Consider the following 16937-nt stretch of genomic DNA (forward strand, 5'->3'; position numbering starts at 1 on the left):
CTCTTCAGGAGCGCCTGGGAAAGCACGTGAGCCGTTCCTGGTATCCTGCTCCTGTGCTGTGCTCTGCATGATTTGTGGCACGAGTCCAGGCAGCCGGGGCCTCTTCCTTGCCGCCTCCTCCGGCACCCGGATCAGCGTGAGGAGAACCGGCTCTGGCATTTCTGCAGACCGTTTCCGCAGCAGGTTGGGAGCAGAGCCCTCGTTAGAAACCATTTAGGAAATTCTCGGCATTTGTGTCCCTTGATAAGCCCTTTCTGTGCTGCCAGCGCCGTGTTTCACCGAGACCTGGCCCTTCGCAGGCTCGGAGCTGTTGGCTGGCAAGCCAGATCAGCGGGCAAACGCTGCTGGCATTTTCAAGAGCCGCTTTAGCTTTTCTCCAGCAGCGAGGCTTTCTTCTCAGTTGGGGCTGGGGCGACCTGCCAGCAGGGCACGGCCATCGGCCGGGGCTGCCGGTCTCAAGTCTCCTCCGGAGCTGCTCGGGCAGAGCTGCTCTGGGGAGAGCTTACCTGGTGGGACAGGACCAGTTCCCCATCACCAGCCCGGTGACCAGCAGTGGGCACTGGAAGTTCAAGCTGGGAGGGTGGTCCGGGGTATATAGCCAGTGACTGCGAAAGGAGCTGGCGGCTGGGCCAGTTTACCCTCGGGGTGGTGAAGGCTTTAAGGGAGGCGGAGGGACCCAGTAAAGGACTTGCTGGGTTTCCAGCCCAGATTGCTGCGTGGGGCTGCATGAGGGTTTATTTGAGGCCACTCGCCCTGAGCTCTGTGAACAAAGTTGCAAATGCATTAGGAGAGTTAAAAAACCACAACTTTAATAGGTCAAATACCAAGTTTTACATGTTTAAGTAACTTGAAATTGAGTATGTTGCTGTCCTGGTTATGTCACACCTCAAGTGTCTTGTTATTGTGTACTTATCGTCCATGTCTTCATTGCAAATGGCAGGGTATTAGCAAAAAGAAGCCTTAGGGAAGACTGAGGATCAGAGCTGTGGGTCGTGTCAGCGTGAAGCTGCCTTCGTGTTCACTGGCCAGTTTCGGGGCTGCTCGGCTTCGCTGCGTGCGTTGTGCCCGGGAGGGTCACGGGGACAAAGGCGGTGAGGTCCTGTGCCGGTGCGGATCCCGAAGGACAGCCTCTGCCCCAGAGGGCTTACAGTCTACGTGGCTCTACGCTCTCAGGTTGTGAAACTGTAAGTAGCGTAATTAAGGAAGAGGAATGGCCGTGAGTTGCTCCCTTCAACAGGGTGCTGTCTTGTCTGAGGGGACTGGCTGCTTCCCCAGCTGCGGTACAAAATATTTCTGTGTAAGAGATGGTTTGGGCTTTTTCTGTCAACGCTAGTATCCCCCGGTAGTAAGAAGGAACGTCTCTGTGCACAAGGAGTCCTGAAGTATTTAGCCATTTACCCTGTCACAGGACCCCTGTAAAGAGCAGAGCCGTTCCCAGCCCAGTCCCGCGGTAGCTGTGCGCCCGTGTTAACCCCTGGCCGTGGGCTTCTCCCGCAGCCCGGGACATCCTGCTCCCCACCCGCTGCTCTGTGCTGCGAGCATCCTGTCCCTAGATTTGCTTATGCTTTGCTTTTTTTAAAAAATGTGTTTCTTGAGCAGCTCAAGGCCTTTGGTAGATTTATGAACTCCCTTCCAGTGACTGTCGCTCTTTCACCTTCCCCTGCCAAGGGCTTGACCTGCAGCACGTGACTTAGCAGAATCCGGACAACGATGAACTTTCTCCGGATGCTCCCGTTTCTTACACAGCCCAAGCCCAGCCCGCGCTCCGAGGGTTTCTGCACGCGTACATGTTCCCACGGGGCACGCTTCGGTGCGACTTTGATTGAAAGGCAGTGCACGTGAAGGGCTGCCAGAGTCTGCCAGCGTTTAGAAACGCACCCAGTGGCCTTAGAAGCCTGCCAGGAGATGCTCTAAAGGAGGCTGGGTTTAACGGGATGGGTCTCCTGCTGCAAAACACAGACTGGGAAACCCGCCGCTGCTGCCACCGGTCACATTTGGAAGCAGCTGTGCCCAGTCAAACCCAGTTTTAACCATTGCTAATTTACTGCTGGGTTTGCAAAATTGCTCTTAACGAGTTGCTGATCTCGAATCGTTCCTCCCTCATTAAAGCTCAGGTCTGTGTCATGCTCAGCCCCTTAGGGTCGCGTTGCCTTCATTTCTGTAAAATCAGCCTTTCAGCCGTTTGCCGTGCACGGGGAGGAGAGGTTTGTGTTTCAAAGGAATGCATTTCCTCTCTCCTGCTCGGGATGGCATCGCGGCAGAGGGGCAGCGTTCGCCGGACACCTCTGCAGCGCGGTGTATCCGGAGCACACGTGTAAGTGAAAGTCGGGGGCTGCAGAAAAACTCGTGGTGAAGGGAAAGGAGGATGGTGTGCCCCCAGCCCCTCGGCTCGGGGGGGCACGGGGGTCGGGTCCCAGGGGCCGGATTTGCGTTCAGACTTCTGAGCAGGCGGAGTAATGCACTTTATTACTGCAAGTCTTTCTTTTGGAAAACAGGAAATATCTCTTTCTCCTATTCTTTCTTTAGCTAAATAGATCTGATACAGCAGCACATCAGAGGCAAGATGTCTGTAGCTCCCTGCACCATCTCATTTCACGTTTGGCACCCTGCCCTGCCTTCAGAGCACAGGAGGTGGCCAGCCAAGAAGTGTTGTGTAAAAGCAAAGTGTCTGCTTATCACCAGGAAAAACAATCTTGCTGACCTCAGTGAGTGCCGGGAGCTGCCCCCCCGCAACCACTTGCCAGCGATGACTGGGAGAGTCGGATCCCCCTTAATTGGGAGGGTTGTTGTCCTTTGCGATGACTATGGAGTGCTGCGTGGTGGAGGAGGAATTGTCTGCGCCCTTCTGGCTGCCTTGGTCTTTGGGGATGTACTTAACCACGGCAGAGATGAGCTTGCTGCGGAAGTTTTTGCTTAGGAAGTTGTAGAGGATTGGGTTAATGACACAGTGGAGCAGGGTGAAGCAGTCTATGATGTCGTAGAAGAAGTAGAGGAAGTGGGCGAAGGTGCAGTGGAGGATGATGTGGTTGCCATCGAGGGTGAGCAGCGTGAGCATGATGTGGAAGGGCAGCCAGCTGATGAGGAACACGACGATATAGGCATAGATGAGCAGACAGTGCTTCCTGCTCTCCGGCTTGGTGCGCTTGATGAACCTGGCCGTCAGGATGTTGAAAATGGTGATGATGGGGAAGGGGATGAGGAACCCAATGGTGGTGGTGGCCAAGCTGACCGCCAGCGCCCACTCATCATAGGTCTCGAAGGGGGCCATGAAGATGCAGATGGGCTCTCCGGTATTGACCAGCTGCATGTGAGCAACCTCCAGGAATGGGATCACTGCTGCCAAGACCCAGCTGCAGGCGCAGATGATGCGGCGTGCGCGGTGCTGGTGCTTACGCCAGAAGAGGGAGGAGCTGGTCAGGGACACGTAGCGATCCACGCTTAGGCAGGTGAGGAAAAAGATGCTGGCGTACATGTTGGCAAAGTAGAAGTAGTGCGTGAAGCGGCAGAGGAAGCTGCCCCAGAGCCAGGTGTAATCCAGCATCACCTCCAGCATCCAGATGGGCAGCGAGAGCAGCACGCCGAGGTCAGCAATGGCCATGTTGATGATGTAGAGGTTGACCAAGCTCTTGTTGCCCCGTGTCTGCCAGTTGACCCAGATGACAAGGAGGTTCTCCACCAAGCCCACCACGAAGATGACCAGGTAAAGGATGAAGAGGATCACCCGCTTGACGTTCTCATCCAGGCTGAACTCGCAGAAGGTGTAGGTGTAGTTCAGGAGGTGGAACAGCTCGGACCAGTTGTGGTAATCGCCGTACTCGTTCAGGAGAGTGTGCGTCTCAGTGGGGGCAGTGGTCGCCTCAGCCATCCTGGTAGCTGCAAGGAAAGGGAAAGCACTGGGTTGTGGCTCAGCGCCTGCACTGAGCCAGAGAGATTGAAAACACAAGCAGCCAATCTCTCCTGTCAGAGCTCAGTCCTCGTGGGGGGCTCTGGAAGTACCCGTCTGTATTTTTTTTTAATCCAGTTTTTATTCCTATGGTGAATTCCTACATCAGCCCTCAGAAGATGCTGTATCCACACTGGACGATAACCTCACGTCCCAGGGAAAATGCAAGCCACAAACAGCAGCCACCTGCTCACCCACACGTGCTTGCAGGTGGTGGCTGTCCCCTGTCCCACAGCCTGGTCAGCCGAGGCCGGGAACCAGGGACAAGCAGTGCTGGGGACTGATGGAGGGGAGGGACGAAGCCCAGGTGAGAGCGCCTGCAAGCCCCAAGGCTCAGCAACATCCGTCACTGCAGAAACGGAGCTGACGACCCGGGAGCACAGCAACCTTCGGGTGGGAGCCCCCCCGCCGAGGTTCGTGCTGTCCCCCCGACACCTCCGGAGCTGAGGTCCTGCCACCATGCAGCCTGTGGGAATCCCAGCCCCGGCTCTGCCGCTTGCATGCAGCAACCAGCTGCGAGGCATCCGGAGCGCGGGCAGGCACCCGGACCATTAAACGTGCCAGCCACCGCGTCTGCTCAACTCTGTGCCAGCGGACAAGCCCCTGTCCCCAACCTGAGCCCTTGGTGTGTGGTCACCTTATAAACCCAGCCGGCCGCCCTCGCTCTGCCCGTCTCGCAGCTGCATGGCTGGGAGCCGTCAGGACTTCCAAGTAGGTGACAAAATTATAAACTTAAGGGAAATGCAGTTGACCTTAACATCCTTTTATTGCCCCAAGTGTGAGAGCTCCAATCCCAGCACAGCTGCATCCGCACGGCGAAGATGCCGCGGACCCCGTTCAGCCTCCTGCCGCTGGAAGAGCTCGCAAGACCAGCCGTTCCCCCGGGAAAGCCAGAGGAGCGTGCAGTGCCACTGGGGCATTTCCGCGGCACTTGGAGCCCAGTGAGCCGGGGACCCGGCAAGAGCATCAGCCCTGTGGCAAATGGCTGTCACCCGCCCGCTCCCGAAACCATGGAGGAGAGGAGAAGGAGCCCCCGGGGCTGGAGCCCCCCGTCCCAAGGAACCTTGACCTCCCGCCCTCACCAAGTTGCAGGTCCCGAGAGAGGCCGGTGGGAGAGGGGACAGGCAGATGCAGCCGGGGAGGGAGAGGCGTTGGCTCACCGGTGGCAGAGCCGAGGGCTGCGCGGAGGGGCTGCTCGGGGAGCACGACGATCCTCTCGGCTCAGCGGCTCGCGCGCCTCTGGGAGAGCAGAGCTGCAGCGGCACAGAGCTCGGGGTGGGCTTGTTGGCTGCTTCCCAGCAGGAAATGACCGCCGTGGTCCGACATCCTGAGACAGCCCAGCGTGGTTGACATTTGACTCGATTTCCAGCCCCAGGACTCGGCTCTCGTTTGATTTTGCCGCGGGGCTGGGGACGGGCGCGGAGAGGCCCCGGGCAGGTGTCGGTGTCAAAGCTGTGGGTGCCTGAGGATGAAGCGGGGCTCCTCGGGGTCCCCCTGGGCGGGTCCCCTCCGCTGTCACTCCCATGGGACCTGGCTGCTGCGGCCCCACTGGTCTCGGGGGCTGAATCCTGCCCATGTCCCGCTGTGACTGTAGGCAGGAGGGGAAAATGCATCCTCTGGGATGGACCCAGCTGGGGCAGGTGTCCCCCGGCTCTGGCAGTCCCAAGGCTTTAGGGTGGGTTAAAGCGAACGTGCCATTGACTGTCCCTGATGTTCACGCGATGCCGGGGCGAGCTCAGGGTTTCCTTTGGGGGAAAAAGGGCCAAAAGCTGAACGTCTCTGCCAGGTCAGCACTGCCCGTCGCTCCGAGCTGTCGCAGGAGTCGATGGCAGATGGCTATCGCCGCAGAAACACCTCTGGCCGGACAGCAATTAATCATCGAGCCCTGATTGCCTCGCGGTTTTGCAGGGGAAGGGAGCGGGCTTGAGCCTTGCCCTGGCACTGGGGAGGGGGCTGATAGGCAGAAAAATTTGCCTCAAGCTGCAAGTCCTGCAAAACAATTGCAGGAAATCTCCTTTTCAAGTGCAGACAAGACTTTGTGATCAACAATCGGCTCGGAAGGAAGGCACGGCCGGAGCGGGGAAGCACGAGGGCACTGATAAGTCAGGTCTCACAACAACAAGCCCGGCGCCGGTGACCCTGCGCGCAGGTACCCAGCCCCAGCGGGGCTGAGGCCCCGGGTTGCAAACAGGAACTCGGCAGCTTTGTGCTCGCCCCGAGCACAACAGGGCGCGTTTCAGCTCGGCCACGGGACGGGGGCCGCGGGACGGGGGCCGCGGGGGATCGTGAAGGGCCGCTCTGCTGTGGCTGGGGGGCTTTGCCTCCTCTGGGAGGCAGGGATGCCATTCTGTTTGTATTTAACAGGTCGGGAAGTTTCCACACCGAACTCTTGGATGGAGAACGACCTGGGTGCTGCAAACCTTTGCCGTCAGGGTTTGCGCAGGGGCTGCCAATCCCAGCGGGGACGGTGAGGTCTGAGAGCTGGTTGCATTTCCGAGCCAGCCGAGCCGTGGGGAGCGGGACAGGCGGCTCAGCCCCTTGTCCCATCCCTGCTGCGACACTCAGGGTGCTCTGAGGCTGTCGGTACCCGAACGTGTGCCCAGGAGCCACCAGCCTCCCTAAGGGTCCTGTGCCCCGCTTTGCCTGGAGATAAGTGGGAAAAGGCCGCTTCCTCTCTGCAAAGTGGCCGCTTCAATCTGAGCGGGTCCTTCGGAGCCCGGCAGATCAGGGGTCAGATGGATGGCATGCGGGAAGGTGAAGAGGAGAGACTGATAATGGCACCTCAGGAGCCTGGCCAGTTCCTTCTCCACCTGCCAGTGCTTCGCTCCAGGGTGAAATAGGGGTGCCGGGTCCCTCCCGGCCACCGCCAGCCCGGGGGGGAGGGGGCAGCACGGACCCGGAGCAAGGTGGGCTTCAGGCCGTGGCAGCGCCGGGGATCTGCTGTTCTCCTGCCCTTCCCTCCCTGGGCAGCCGGCGCCAGCCTGGGACGCTGTTGGAGGGACGTGGGCGCAGGCGTCCCCGGGCAGGTGCAGCCGAGGCCGCAGTGTCACCTCCCGGCAGCTCAGCACGCCGCAGCCCGGCCCCTCGGGGACACACGGGCCTGAAACGTGACGCGTGGGGGCTGCTGGGGATGTCTTACCAGTTTGCTAAGCCGAGTAAAGCGTTTAGGAAAGCTTTCTTGGCTGGGAAGCAGCTCGGCAAGCTGTAATGCAGCTTGCACAGGGGCCCTATGTGCTGCGTCCCGTCCTGCTGTAGCTCCTCGTCCCCCTCGAGCTCCATCGCAGCCCGGGGGGGTCTTGGTCTTGCGTGGGCTCAGCGCGCAGGAGCGGCGCGGCGCTGGTGGGAGCGGGGCTGCTGCTAACACTGCGCTTGTCCTGCAGGCAAGTGCACAACCTCAGGGACCTAACCCCCAGCTACTCATCGCTAATCAGCCCTTAATTAGAGGTATGAACGATGCATGAGTCACCGCCTGCACGCCTGGCTCCCTGTGCTGGCAGTGTCACAGGCTGGTTAATGGTGGCACCTTTTCCAGCAGAGCTGAGAGACGAGCCTGCCCCAGCCACGCCGAGAGCTGGACCCAACCGGCTGCGGCTTTCTCTCTGCCGGACCTGACCGCCCGCTGCCAGAGGAGGCTGTGGACAACGGGCCGCGCGTTGCCGGCATTGTGCCGGGAAGGGAGCGCCAGCTGCCAGAGCTGAGCCCGAGGTCGCCCATGGAGGAGCTGGGAGGCTGCAGGGGAGGGGAGGCTGCGCCGGCGCTGAAGGGCCCCCGAGCAGTGGGGGAGGACGGAGCCGTTTCCAGCCGGCTCTCTGGCTTACCTGTGCGGCAGCGAGGGAGGAGATGGGGAGCTGAGGAGCAAAGGCCCCGCAGCCTGAGCTGCGCAAATGCGGGGAAAAGGCAGGATGTGGCAGCGGGGGGGTCCCTGCAGCTCCCGGCAGAGCTGGTGTGAAGCAGAACTGGCTTTGGGGACCTTTGCAAAGAGTGATTGCTCTCACCTCTCCTCGGAGAGGGAGCTGTGAGCCCAGAGGGCCCAAGGGCTGGTGCTGCAGAAAGCTGCAGGCTTGAAGGGAAAAACATCTTTAACCAGGTCCCGGGGCAGCAGCATCCCTACAGCATGAGGCAGTGACAGGGAGCCAGAGCACTGCTGGCACCTACAATGGCCCTGCCACCACAATCGGCCGTGCCAGTGGGTGCAGGTTGGCCCCTGCCTCTGACTGTGAGGAAGAGCTGGACCCCTGGCATGACCACCAGCCCCTTGGAGGGCTGCGGGGGCAGAGACGATCCTGCCCTGCAGCTTGGATGTCTCCGGGGCCACGGCTGCAGCCGGGGACCTGCCACGGGCTGGCAGGGACCCCCCCAGTGTCATGGCTGCCCTGGTCAAGTGGGTCACCCAGTGCCATGGCCAGGCGGCTCTCGGACACCTCCGAGGCTGGGGTTCACCGCAGGCAGCCCCTCACTTTGCACCAGCTTTACTGAGCACGTTAACAGGGGCCCAAGGCGAGTGGGTGCCCACGGGCGCTGTGTCCACGTCCCTGGTCCGGCAGCCGTCCTCAGGGGCTCTCGGGCGTCCTCCTGGCTGGGACGGGCAGGAAGAGGCTGATGGTGGCATCGGTGAGCCAGGCCGGGCAGTAGCTGAGTGGCAGGAAGACCAGCCGGGCGTCCCAGCCGGCCGCATAGCGGCTGTGGGGGAAGCAGGCGAGCAGCGCGTGCTCGATGACACCGGTGACGTGGGACAGGCGGGAGCTGCTCAGGCGGTGCAGCAGGACGGTGCTCTTGGCATCTGGGTGAGCAGAGGGGGATCAGCCCAGCCCGGCACGCTGGCAGCGGTGGGGTCACCGGGGAGTGCCGGGGCCGTGTGGGGACGTACTCACAGGTTTCCAGGTAATGGTGGCCGTAGGCTGCCTGGGTCTCTGCCGGGAGCCGGTCCCAGATGTGCCTGAAGCCCTTCACCACCGTCGCGGGGTCGATCATCCCCGTCCGGAAGCTGCCCGGTTCAATGATGGAAACCCGCACCCCGAAGGGACGCATCTCGCGCCTGGCCGGGGACGGGCTGTCAGCCCTGCGGACGGAGCCGCTGTCCCAAGGCAAGCAGGGGCTGGGGGGCACTGAGCCACGCGGGGCGAGGGGGAGCCTGTGACCCCCCCGGGCGGGTGGGTGCAGGGGAGCCCTCTCCTTGCTCGAGGGTTTCTTGAAACCCTTCCTCTGGTTGCACAACTGCTACTCCAGCCGTGCCCCAGTTTCCCAACCTGTGGGCGACTGCGTTGGTGTTTCGTAATCCCCCACCTTGGCTCAGTGCTGCTCTCCTCTACGGGGACGGATGTAACTGGGTGCAACGTAAAACCCTGTGTGGGGAAAGCAGGGCAGAGCCGCCCGGCATGCCGGCGCCTGCCAACGTGTGCCCAGCTGCCAGACAAGCCCCGGCATGGGAGAGCACCAGGGGCTGCCGGTGGCTGCCACCGCCGTACCTGAGGGTGTCAGAGAAGGCCTCCACGCCAAACTTGGAGATGCAGTACCCGCCGCCGAAGGAGGCGAGCCGGCCCATCACGCTGGCCACATTGACCACCCGGCCCTGCGCCTGCCGCACCAGGGGCAGGAGGCTCAGCGTCACCTCGATGAGGCCGACCAGGTTGATGTCCAGCACCTTGACGAAGTCGTCCTTCGTCAGCCACTCGTTAGGGGCGGTGGGGATGGCGGTCCCTGCATTGTTCACCAGCCCCCAGAGCCCTGGGGAGAGGGGACGGGGTGAGCCGGGGCTGCTCCCCTGCCCACAGCCCCGCTCCGGCACCGGCTGTGCTGGCACAGGTTGGCAGAGCGGTGGGGGCGACGATGGGGACGGCGATGGGGGCGACCGCCCCGTCCTACCTCGGTCACCCACATGCTCCCGGACCCAGGCGGTGGCGGCGGCGATGCTGTGGCTGGAGGTGACGTCCAGGAGGACGGTCTGCAGCCGCGGCGAGGCGGCCGCCCGCAGCCGCGCGGCCCCTGTTTCGGTCAGGCAGGCGGCCAGCACCCGCAGGCCCCGCGTGTCCAGCTGCCGTGCCAGCAGGTTCCCGAAGCCGCTGTCGCAGCCCGTGATCAGCACGTACTTCTCTGAGAGCTTCGGCACCGTCTGCCGCTCCCGGTGCCAGCGCCACAGCAGGTACAGCCCCACCAGCACCGCCGCCGCGTACAGCCACATCCTCGGGCACTGGCACCGGCTCAGCGACAGCCTTCTGCCCAGTCCGCATTCATGCTGTATATATAGAGGCCGGTGTGGAGGACCAGCCCCAGCCCGTGCATTGGGCAGCGCTGGTGGGAGAGCCGGGTGCCGGCGTCGCTCTGGGGCACGCTGGAGGATTGCGGCAGCACCTGGAGAAAGTTTTGCATCTCTCAATTGCAATTCACAGCCTTGCCTCACACGGCTCTGTGTGCCTGGAGCGCTGCTTCAGCCTTTAATGGCCGTTTGTGCTGCAGGGTGGATCCAGCTGCCCCACGGAGCCAGATTTGGCCGAACTCCCCAGGCACAGTCTGCAGCACCCGGCCCCGGACTTCTCCCTCTCGCCGGCTGCGCTGTGCTTGCCTGGCTTTGGTCCGGCGGGTGACAATGGCTTCGTCCCCTCACCCCGGGATGGGCCCTGCAGGAGGAGGCACCAAAGCTGCCGGGGCAAGCCTGGACACAGGCAAAGGGGCGTCCCCAGCTGCAGCGATGCCCGGGCATGGTTTGCTGGAGCGGGGCAGCGTCACTGACCAGGCGCTGCAGGTCGGCAGAGCCGTGCACAGAAACAGGCGCTGCTCGGGATGCTCGAGGGGCACCGAGGAGGAGGAAGAGGAGGACTCGACCAGAGGCTGCCCAGCCCTGTGCCCAGAGGGAAATCTGCCCAGGTTTGTACGGGTCTGGTTTTTAGTCATGTGTGAACTCCTGGAGCATCGGCCCGGGCGAGTGCAGCTCTCACACCCCGGCGGGGGCTGGACCCTGCACGGAGCAGGCACTCGGGGGAATGGCCGGAGACCGCGGCAGCTCCCGTGGCATGGCACGGCACAGCCGGCGGCAGTGCTGGTGCCGTTGGAGGAGCGGGGACACGGCCTCAGTGCCGCAGCCTCAGCTGAGGCTGAAACCAAGCCCTGCCAGGCGGGGAGGAGGAGCTGTCTTTATTCAGAAGCAAACCGGTCTGCTAGCAGAGAACAGCAGGTTGTGAGACAGACATTGAGTTAGAAATTCAGGAACCTATTGGCATGGCCTCGGCTGCAGGCGAAGCTGGATCCCACCCTGCGCTGCTGGGCCCTGGCTGCTGCTGCCTGTCGGCTGCCTATGCCGCGTCCCTGCCTTAGGCTTTCCGGCCAGGTTTGGGGTAGGACCAGGCAAACACGATGTCCGTGAGGGCTGATGGCAGGTAGCTGAGAGGGATGTAGACCAGCTTGGCGTCCCACCCCGCGGAGTAGCGGGTGCGTGGGAAGCGGCTGGTCAGCGCGTGCTCCATGCAGTCTGTGACCAGCGTCAGGTTGGAGCTGCATTTCTTCTGCATCTTCCTGAGCGCTACCAAAACTGTGGAGGCAGAAAGCACCAGTCAGGCTGCCGGGCTCAGACCCTCGGGCCGAATGCAGCCAAATGGCTCGGTGGGATGACGGGGCGGTGGGACACCCCATGGCCCCGGGGATGTGCCTTGTATCAGGAGAGAAACAGCATTGCTTAACCTTTAGGTGAGGTACTTACAATCCTTCAAGTAATTCTCCCCGTAACTCGCTTTGGTTTCCTCCGGGAGCTTCTCCCAGATGGAAAGAAAATTCTTCTCCAGGTTCTCGATGCTGGTGATCGCCGTCTTGAAGTAGCCTGGCTCGATCACACTGACCTTCACCCCGAAGCCGTGCATCTCAAGCCTAGAAGGGATCGAGCCCCATGGGACGCAGGAGCAGCACCCGAGTGCGCCCACCGCCCACTGGCACGGGCCGTGCGTGGGCACCGGCTCTCACGCGGGACGCACGGCAGCCTTGTACCGGAGGTACGGTGGGGAGCCTGACCACCCCAGCGGGCCCCGCGCCAGTCCCGGCGCGTGTCCGAGGTGGCGTGTGGGCAAACGTCTGCTGACTCTGGACGGGACGGGGCCAAAGCAAACCTCAGGACCGCGGGGCCGTTGCCCGCAGGACCTGGTACGGGGGCAAGGTCCAATGGGGGAGGCTCAGTGCGGGGGCAGGTGGTGCCAGCCAGCGTGGCCACAGCCTCCCTGCCGCTGGGAAGTCATCAGGCGGGGGAATGCCAAGCCCTTTGCCTTCCCATCCCCCGGGCTGCCTCTGCGTGAGCTTGGCTGAAAGCAGAGCAGGGGCTGCCAGCGGCAGGTGAGGATCCCCCGGGCAGGAGACTGCTCCCGTGGGACCCAAGTCCCGTAACTGTGGCACAAGGTGTCCTGATGTCTGGGCCACCCGTTAAGCATCCCCGCAGACCCTCCTCTCGCGCTTCGGCAGCAGCTAAAACGAACTCTGCCTGCGCTCACTCGCGGTTGCACGGGGAAGGGGTTTGACAGACAGAGGCTGTGCTGGCTGAAGCCCGGAAAAGCAAACTGGGAAACCAGAGGCGGCGTCTGCCACACGGACTTACCGGAGACTGTCAGAGAAGGCCTCCACGCCAAACTTGGAGATGCAGTACCCCCCGCCGAAAAAGGAAATGCGGCCCATCACGCTGGCCACATTGACCACCCGGCCCTGCGCCCGCTTCACCAGGGGCAGGAGGCTCAGCGTCACCTCGATGAGGCCGACCAGGTTGATGTCCAGCACCTTGACGAAGTCGTCCTTCGTCAGCCACTCGTTAGGGGCGGTGGGGATGGCGGTCCCTGCATTGTTCACCAGGCCCCAGAGCCCTGGGGAGAGGGGACGGGGTGAGCCGGGGCTGCTCCCCTGCCCAACAGCCCCACTCCGGCACCGGCTGTGCCGGCACAGGTTGGCGGAGCGGTGGGGGCGACGATGGGGACGGCGATGGGGGTGACCGCCCCGTCCTACCTCGGTCACCCACACGCTCCCGGACCCAGGCAGTGGCGGCGGCGATGCTGTGGCTGGAGGTGACGTCCAGGAGGACGGTCTGCAGCCGCGGCGAGGCGGCCGCCCGCAGCCGCGCGGCCCCTGTTTCGGTCAGGCAGGCGGCCAGCACCCGCAGGCCCCGCGCGTCCAGCTGCCGTGCCAGCAGGTTCCCGAAGCCGCTGTCGCAGCCCGTGATCAGCACATACTTCTCCGAGAGCCTCGGCACCGTCTGCCGCTCCCGGTGCCAGCGCCGCAGCAGGTACAGCCCCACCAGCACCGCCGCCGCGTACAGCCACATCCTCGGGCCCCGGCTCCGGGAGCAGGAGTGGTCCGGGGAGCGGGAGCGGGACCGGGAGCGCTGCGGACGCGGCGGCTGGGCGGCTCCGGCCCGACCTTGCCGCGCTGTCAATGATTAATTAGCGCGGCCGCGGGCTCGGGCTCCGGTGCAACGGCCGCAGAGAGGCCGCGGGGCCGCCGGGCGCTGCGGGGCGGCCGCGCCCTCCCCCGGCCGCTCCGCCCCCCCCCCCCGGGCCTCGCCCCGGCCCGTGCCGGGCTCGGTGCCGTGGCGGTGCTGCCGCCTCGAGCCCGCCGGGCGCCCGGCCCCGGGGCTGCGGGCTCTGCCCCGGGCTCTGCATCGGCCCCGGGGCTCCGCTCCGGGTCGGGTCCGGTCGCAGCCGTGCGGCCGCCGGGAAATCGTTAACCCGGCGCGGGGCAGCGCCCGGGGGTTCCCGCAGCCCCGCGCTGCCGCCCCGGGCCCCCCGAACCCCGGGGCCCCCGAACCCCGGGGCCCCCCCGAACCCCGGGACTCCCCGGACCCCCCGGACCCGCACCCCTGCGCTGCCGCCCCGGGCCCCCCCGGCGCTTTGCGGCCCCCCCCGCGTGTCCCGAACCGCGCGGAGACCCCGCCCCGCCCCGCTCCCCCCGCCCCCGCGCCCCGGGGCCGGACTACAGCTCCCGGCGGCCCCGGGCGCCCGTCCCCCCCGCTTCCTGCCGCCTCCTCCCGCCATGGCGCGGTTCGAGCCGGCGGCGCTGCCCGAGCTGCTCCCGGTCTTCTACCGGCGGCTCTTCCCGCACGGCGCCTACGGCCGCTGGCTCGGCTACGGCGGCGGTGAGCGGGGCGGGGGGCACCGCCGGGGCTGCGATACCGGGTCCCGGGGCGCGGGGGGGTCCCGGCCGCGCTGGGGCCGGCGGCGGCGGGTGGATGCGCTGAGCGGGGTCCGGGGCACCGGGGAGCGCGGGGGTTCAGGGAACGGGGGGCTGGGGGCGCCCGTGATGGGGGGGCTCAGGGTGCAGCGAGGGGGCTTGGGGGAAACACGCGGGAGGGGTCCGGGCCCTCGGGGCAGCGTCGGGGCGGCCCCCCCCAACCCGCCCGCGCCCCCGCCCCCGCCCCCGCAGTGGTGAGGAACTACTTCCAGCTGCGGGAGTTCTCCTTCACGCTGCGGGACGACGTCTACGTGCGGTTCCAGTCCTTCGGCAGCCCCCAGGAGCTGGAGCGGGAGCTGCAGAAGACCAACCCCTACAAGATCGACATCGGGGCTGTCTACTCCCACCGGGTGAGCCCCGCTCCCGCCCGGGCACCCCAGCCGCGAGCACAGGCACCGGCCGGCCCCGGCGGGATGCGGTTCCCGGCTCGCAGGGTCCCTGGCCGGGGCTGAGCCCGTCCCGTCCTGCAGCCCAACCAGCACAACACGGTGCGCCTGGGGGCCTTCCAGCCGCAGGAGAAGGAGCTGGTCTTCGACATCGACATGACGGACTATGACGACGTCCGGATGTGCTGCAGGTTCCCAGGGGTGTTCGCGGCAGGAGCCGGAATAGGGGGCCAGGAGGGGGCTGCGGGGGCACGGGGCGGCGGCCTGACCCGCCGTGCTCTGCCTCCAGCTCGGCCGAGATCTGCTCCAAGTGCTGGACCCTGATGACCATCGCCGTCCGCGTCATTGACCGCGCGCTCGTGGGTGAGGGTCTCGGGGACCCGCGTGGCCCCTGTCCTCGTGCACCGGGGACGCGCCCAGAGTACGCTCTGCCCCGCAGCAACACCCAGACCCCACGGGGTGGCCGGGGGGAGCAGAGGACGCGCTGGTGCCCGGCGGGTTTGCGGCGCTGCCAGGCTTGGGCGCATGCCGCGGCCCGTCCCGACTTGCTCCCATAGCCCCTCTGATCCCCCTGCAGAGGACCTGGGCATGAAGCATCGCCTGTGGGTGTACTCGGGCCGGAGGGGCGTCCACTGCTGGGTGTGCGACGACGCGGTGCGGAAGTGGTCCCCGGCACTGCGGGCGGCTGCCGTGGAGTACCTGACCCTGGTGAAGGTGGGTGCGCAGAGGGCCGGGCACCCCCTGCCCACCCCACCAGGCTGACCGCCTCTGTCCCCCCAGGGCGGAGCGGAGACCGTGAAGAAGGTGAACCTCTCCGAGCCCATCCACCCCTTCATCAGGTCGGTGGAGAGCCCCCTGCCCGGCCCCCGCAGCCGCCGGCCGCGGGGTGCTCAGCCTCTCCCCGCTGCTCCGCAGGCGGTCGGTCAGCGTGGTGGAGAAGTACTTCGAGGCGTACGCGCTGGTGGGCCAGGACATCCTGGGCGGCCCGGAGAGCTGGGACAAGGTGCTGGCCCTCGTCCCGGAGGATATCCTTCCTGGAGCGGCCCCGCCGTGCTGGGCCCGGAGGGAGGGTCTGCACAGGGGGAGCGGGGTCGGCAGTGTCCGCCATCGGCCTTGACTGCCAGCCACAGCACCGCGAGCCGCTGCAGGGCGAGTTCCCCAAGAAGCGGGACTCAGTGCAGCGCTGGGAGCTGCTGAAGGGCAGGATGGAACGGACACGGGTGAGTGGCTGTGGAGCTGCCCCGGGCGGGGGCCAGGCGCTGCCACCCGCCCCGCTGTCCCCTGAGCCGCCTGTCCCCACAGCGGGCAGCAGGGACTGGGAAGAGCACGCCGTGCTACGCGGACTGGGAGATCATGCTGCAGTACTGCTTCCCCCGCCTCGACATCAACGTCAGCAAAGGCGTCGGGCACCTGCTGAAGAGCCCCTTCAGCGTCCACCCCAAAACAGGTGGGTCTGGCGGCCTGCGGGGGAGGCACCCCAGGGGGACCCCCGGGGCCGGGCCCCCCCCCGGCGGTGACTCCCCTCTCTTGCAGGTCGCATTTCGGTGCCGCTGGATCTGCAGAGGCTGGACCAGTTTGACCCATTCGCTGTCCCCACCATCAGGTATGTGAGCAGGGCTGGCATCACGGGGGGTCCCGGCTGGACCGGCAGCCCCCCACCACGTCCCACCATCTCCCGCAGCTCCCTGTGCCACGAGCTGGATGCGGCCGGCAACGACGAGGAGCAGGAGGACGGCGGGGAGACAGAGCCGAAGCGCCGTGCGCGGGGTGAGCGGGGCTGAGGCCGGGGTGCAGGGGGCTCCCCACTGCCTGCTCCCGCTCCTGCTCAGCTCCCCGAATCCTGCAGACTACAAGAAGACGAGCCTGGCGCCCTACGTGCGGGTCTTCGAGCAGTTTGTGGAGGAGATGGAGCGCACCCGGAGGGGAGAGCTGCTCCGGAGAAGCGGTAAGTGCCAGGCAGGGATGCAGCCGGCTGGGGGACCCCGAAGCAGGAGGACCCCCTGGCTCTGAGAAACTGCTCTTCTTTTTCTGTAAAACTTGCCGTTTCTCCTCTTTGCAGACCTGCAAGGAGACTTCTGAGGCCTCGCTGCCAGGGGCCGCGGTGGCAGCCCCGGTCCTTGCCGCAGGGCCGCCGAGGGACTGACTCTGCCGTCGCCGTCTCTGCCATCGTCGCCTCCACCATCGCTGCCTCCGCCGGCCACGGGGGTCCCGGTGCCTCGGAGCAGGGAGCCCGACAGCCAGCAGCCGAACGGCGCTGGCTCCCAGCCCCGCTCCCCGCGGGCCCCGTGCGGGCCCTTCCCCCATTTTGTACCTTTTCTACGCAAAAACCATTAAATGTCTCTGGTCACCCGCGTGCCTGCGCCCCGGACGCGCCGAGGCGGGAGGGGGCCCGGGGCCGGGGCCGTGTCCGCGCCCCGTCC

At 65.2% G+C, this 16937-nt stretch overlaps 4 protein-coding genes and 1 long non-coding RNA gene across 6 annotated transcripts; 2 read left to right on the plus strand and 3 right to left on the minus strand.

Annotated features, from left to right (window-relative positions):
* The first annotated feature begins 21 nt into the window (after positions 1 to 21).
* On the plus strand, positions 22 to 2114 carry LOC140644590 (uncharacterized). The gene is made up of 3 exons (XR_012039804.1): positions 22 to 183; positions 941 to 1184; positions 1669 to 2114. It is a non-coding gene; the product is annotated as an uncharacterized lncRNA (long non-coding RNA).
* A 489-nt stretch (positions 2115 to 2603) lies between these two features.
* GPR182 (G protein-coupled receptor 182) lies at positions 2604 to 6206 on the minus strand. The gene is made up of 2 exons (XM_072847556.1): positions 5104 to 6206; positions 2604 to 3873 (listed from the first exon to the last, which is right to left on the minus strand). The coding sequence occupies exon 2, from the start codon at positions 3863 to 3865 to the stop codon at positions 2771 to 2773; it is 1095 nt and encodes a 364-aa protein (XP_072703657.1). The 5' UTR covers positions 3866 to 3873; positions 5104 to 6206; the 3' UTR covers positions 2604 to 2770.
* A 1929-nt stretch (positions 6207 to 8135) lies between these two features.
* LOC140644577 (retinol dehydrogenase 16-like) lies at positions 8136 to 10231 on the minus strand. The gene is made up of 4 exons (XM_072847561.1): positions 9806 to 10231; positions 9409 to 9667; positions 8815 to 8978; positions 8136 to 8723 (listed from the first exon to the last, which is right to left on the minus strand). The coding sequence occupies exons 1-4, from the start codon at positions 10119 to 10121 to the stop codon at positions 8494 to 8496; spliced, it is 969 nt and encodes a 322-aa protein (XP_072703662.1). The 5' UTR covers positions 10122 to 10231; the 3' UTR covers positions 8136 to 8493.
* A 502-nt stretch (positions 10232 to 10733) lies between these two features.
* Positions 10734 to 13790, minus strand: LOC140644578 (retinol dehydrogenase 16-like). Of its 2 annotated transcripts, XM_072847563.1 has the most exons (5): positions 13759 to 13790; positions 12911 to 13330; positions 12513 to 12771; positions 11634 to 11797; positions 10734 to 11465 (listed from the first exon to the last, which is right to left on the minus strand). In XM_072847563.1, exons 2-5 carry the CDS (start codon positions 13224 to 13226, stop codon positions 11248 to 11250), a joined length of 957 nt encoding a protein of 318 aa, XP_072703664.1. In that variant the 5' UTR covers positions 13227 to 13330; positions 13759 to 13790; the 3' UTR covers positions 10734 to 11247. The 2 variants fall into 2 exon arrangements, with proteins under 2 accessions (XP_072703664.1, XP_072703663.1); XM_072847562.1 differs by lacking the exon at positions 13759 to 13790 and having other exon boundaries at positions 12911 to 13433.
* An 85-nt stretch (positions 13791 to 13875) lies between these two features.
* On the plus strand, positions 13876 to 16864 carry PRIM1 (DNA primase subunit 1). The gene is made up of 13 exons (XM_072847585.1): positions 13876 to 14036; positions 14324 to 14481; positions 14602 to 14708; positions 14807 to 14880; positions 15095 to 15231; positions 15298 to 15356; positions 15433 to 15542; positions 15646 to 15737; positions 15820 to 15964; positions 16051 to 16120; positions 16199 to 16284; positions 16364 to 16462; positions 16577 to 16864. The coding sequence occupies exons 1-13, from the start codon at positions 13934 to 13936 to the stop codon at positions 16594 to 16596; spliced, it is 1260 nt and encodes a 419-aa protein (XP_072703686.1). The 5' UTR covers positions 13876 to 13933; the 3' UTR covers positions 16597 to 16864.
* The last annotated feature ends 73 nt before the right edge of the window (positions 16865 to 16937 follow it).

This window comes from Ciconia boyciana, chromosome 27, assembly GCF_034638445.1.
Source record: "Ciconia boyciana chromosome 27, ASM3463844v1, whole genome shotgun sequence".
NCBI classification, from domain to species: domain Eukaryota; kingdom Metazoa; phylum Chordata; class Aves; order Ciconiiformes; family Ciconiidae; genus Ciconia; species Ciconia boyciana.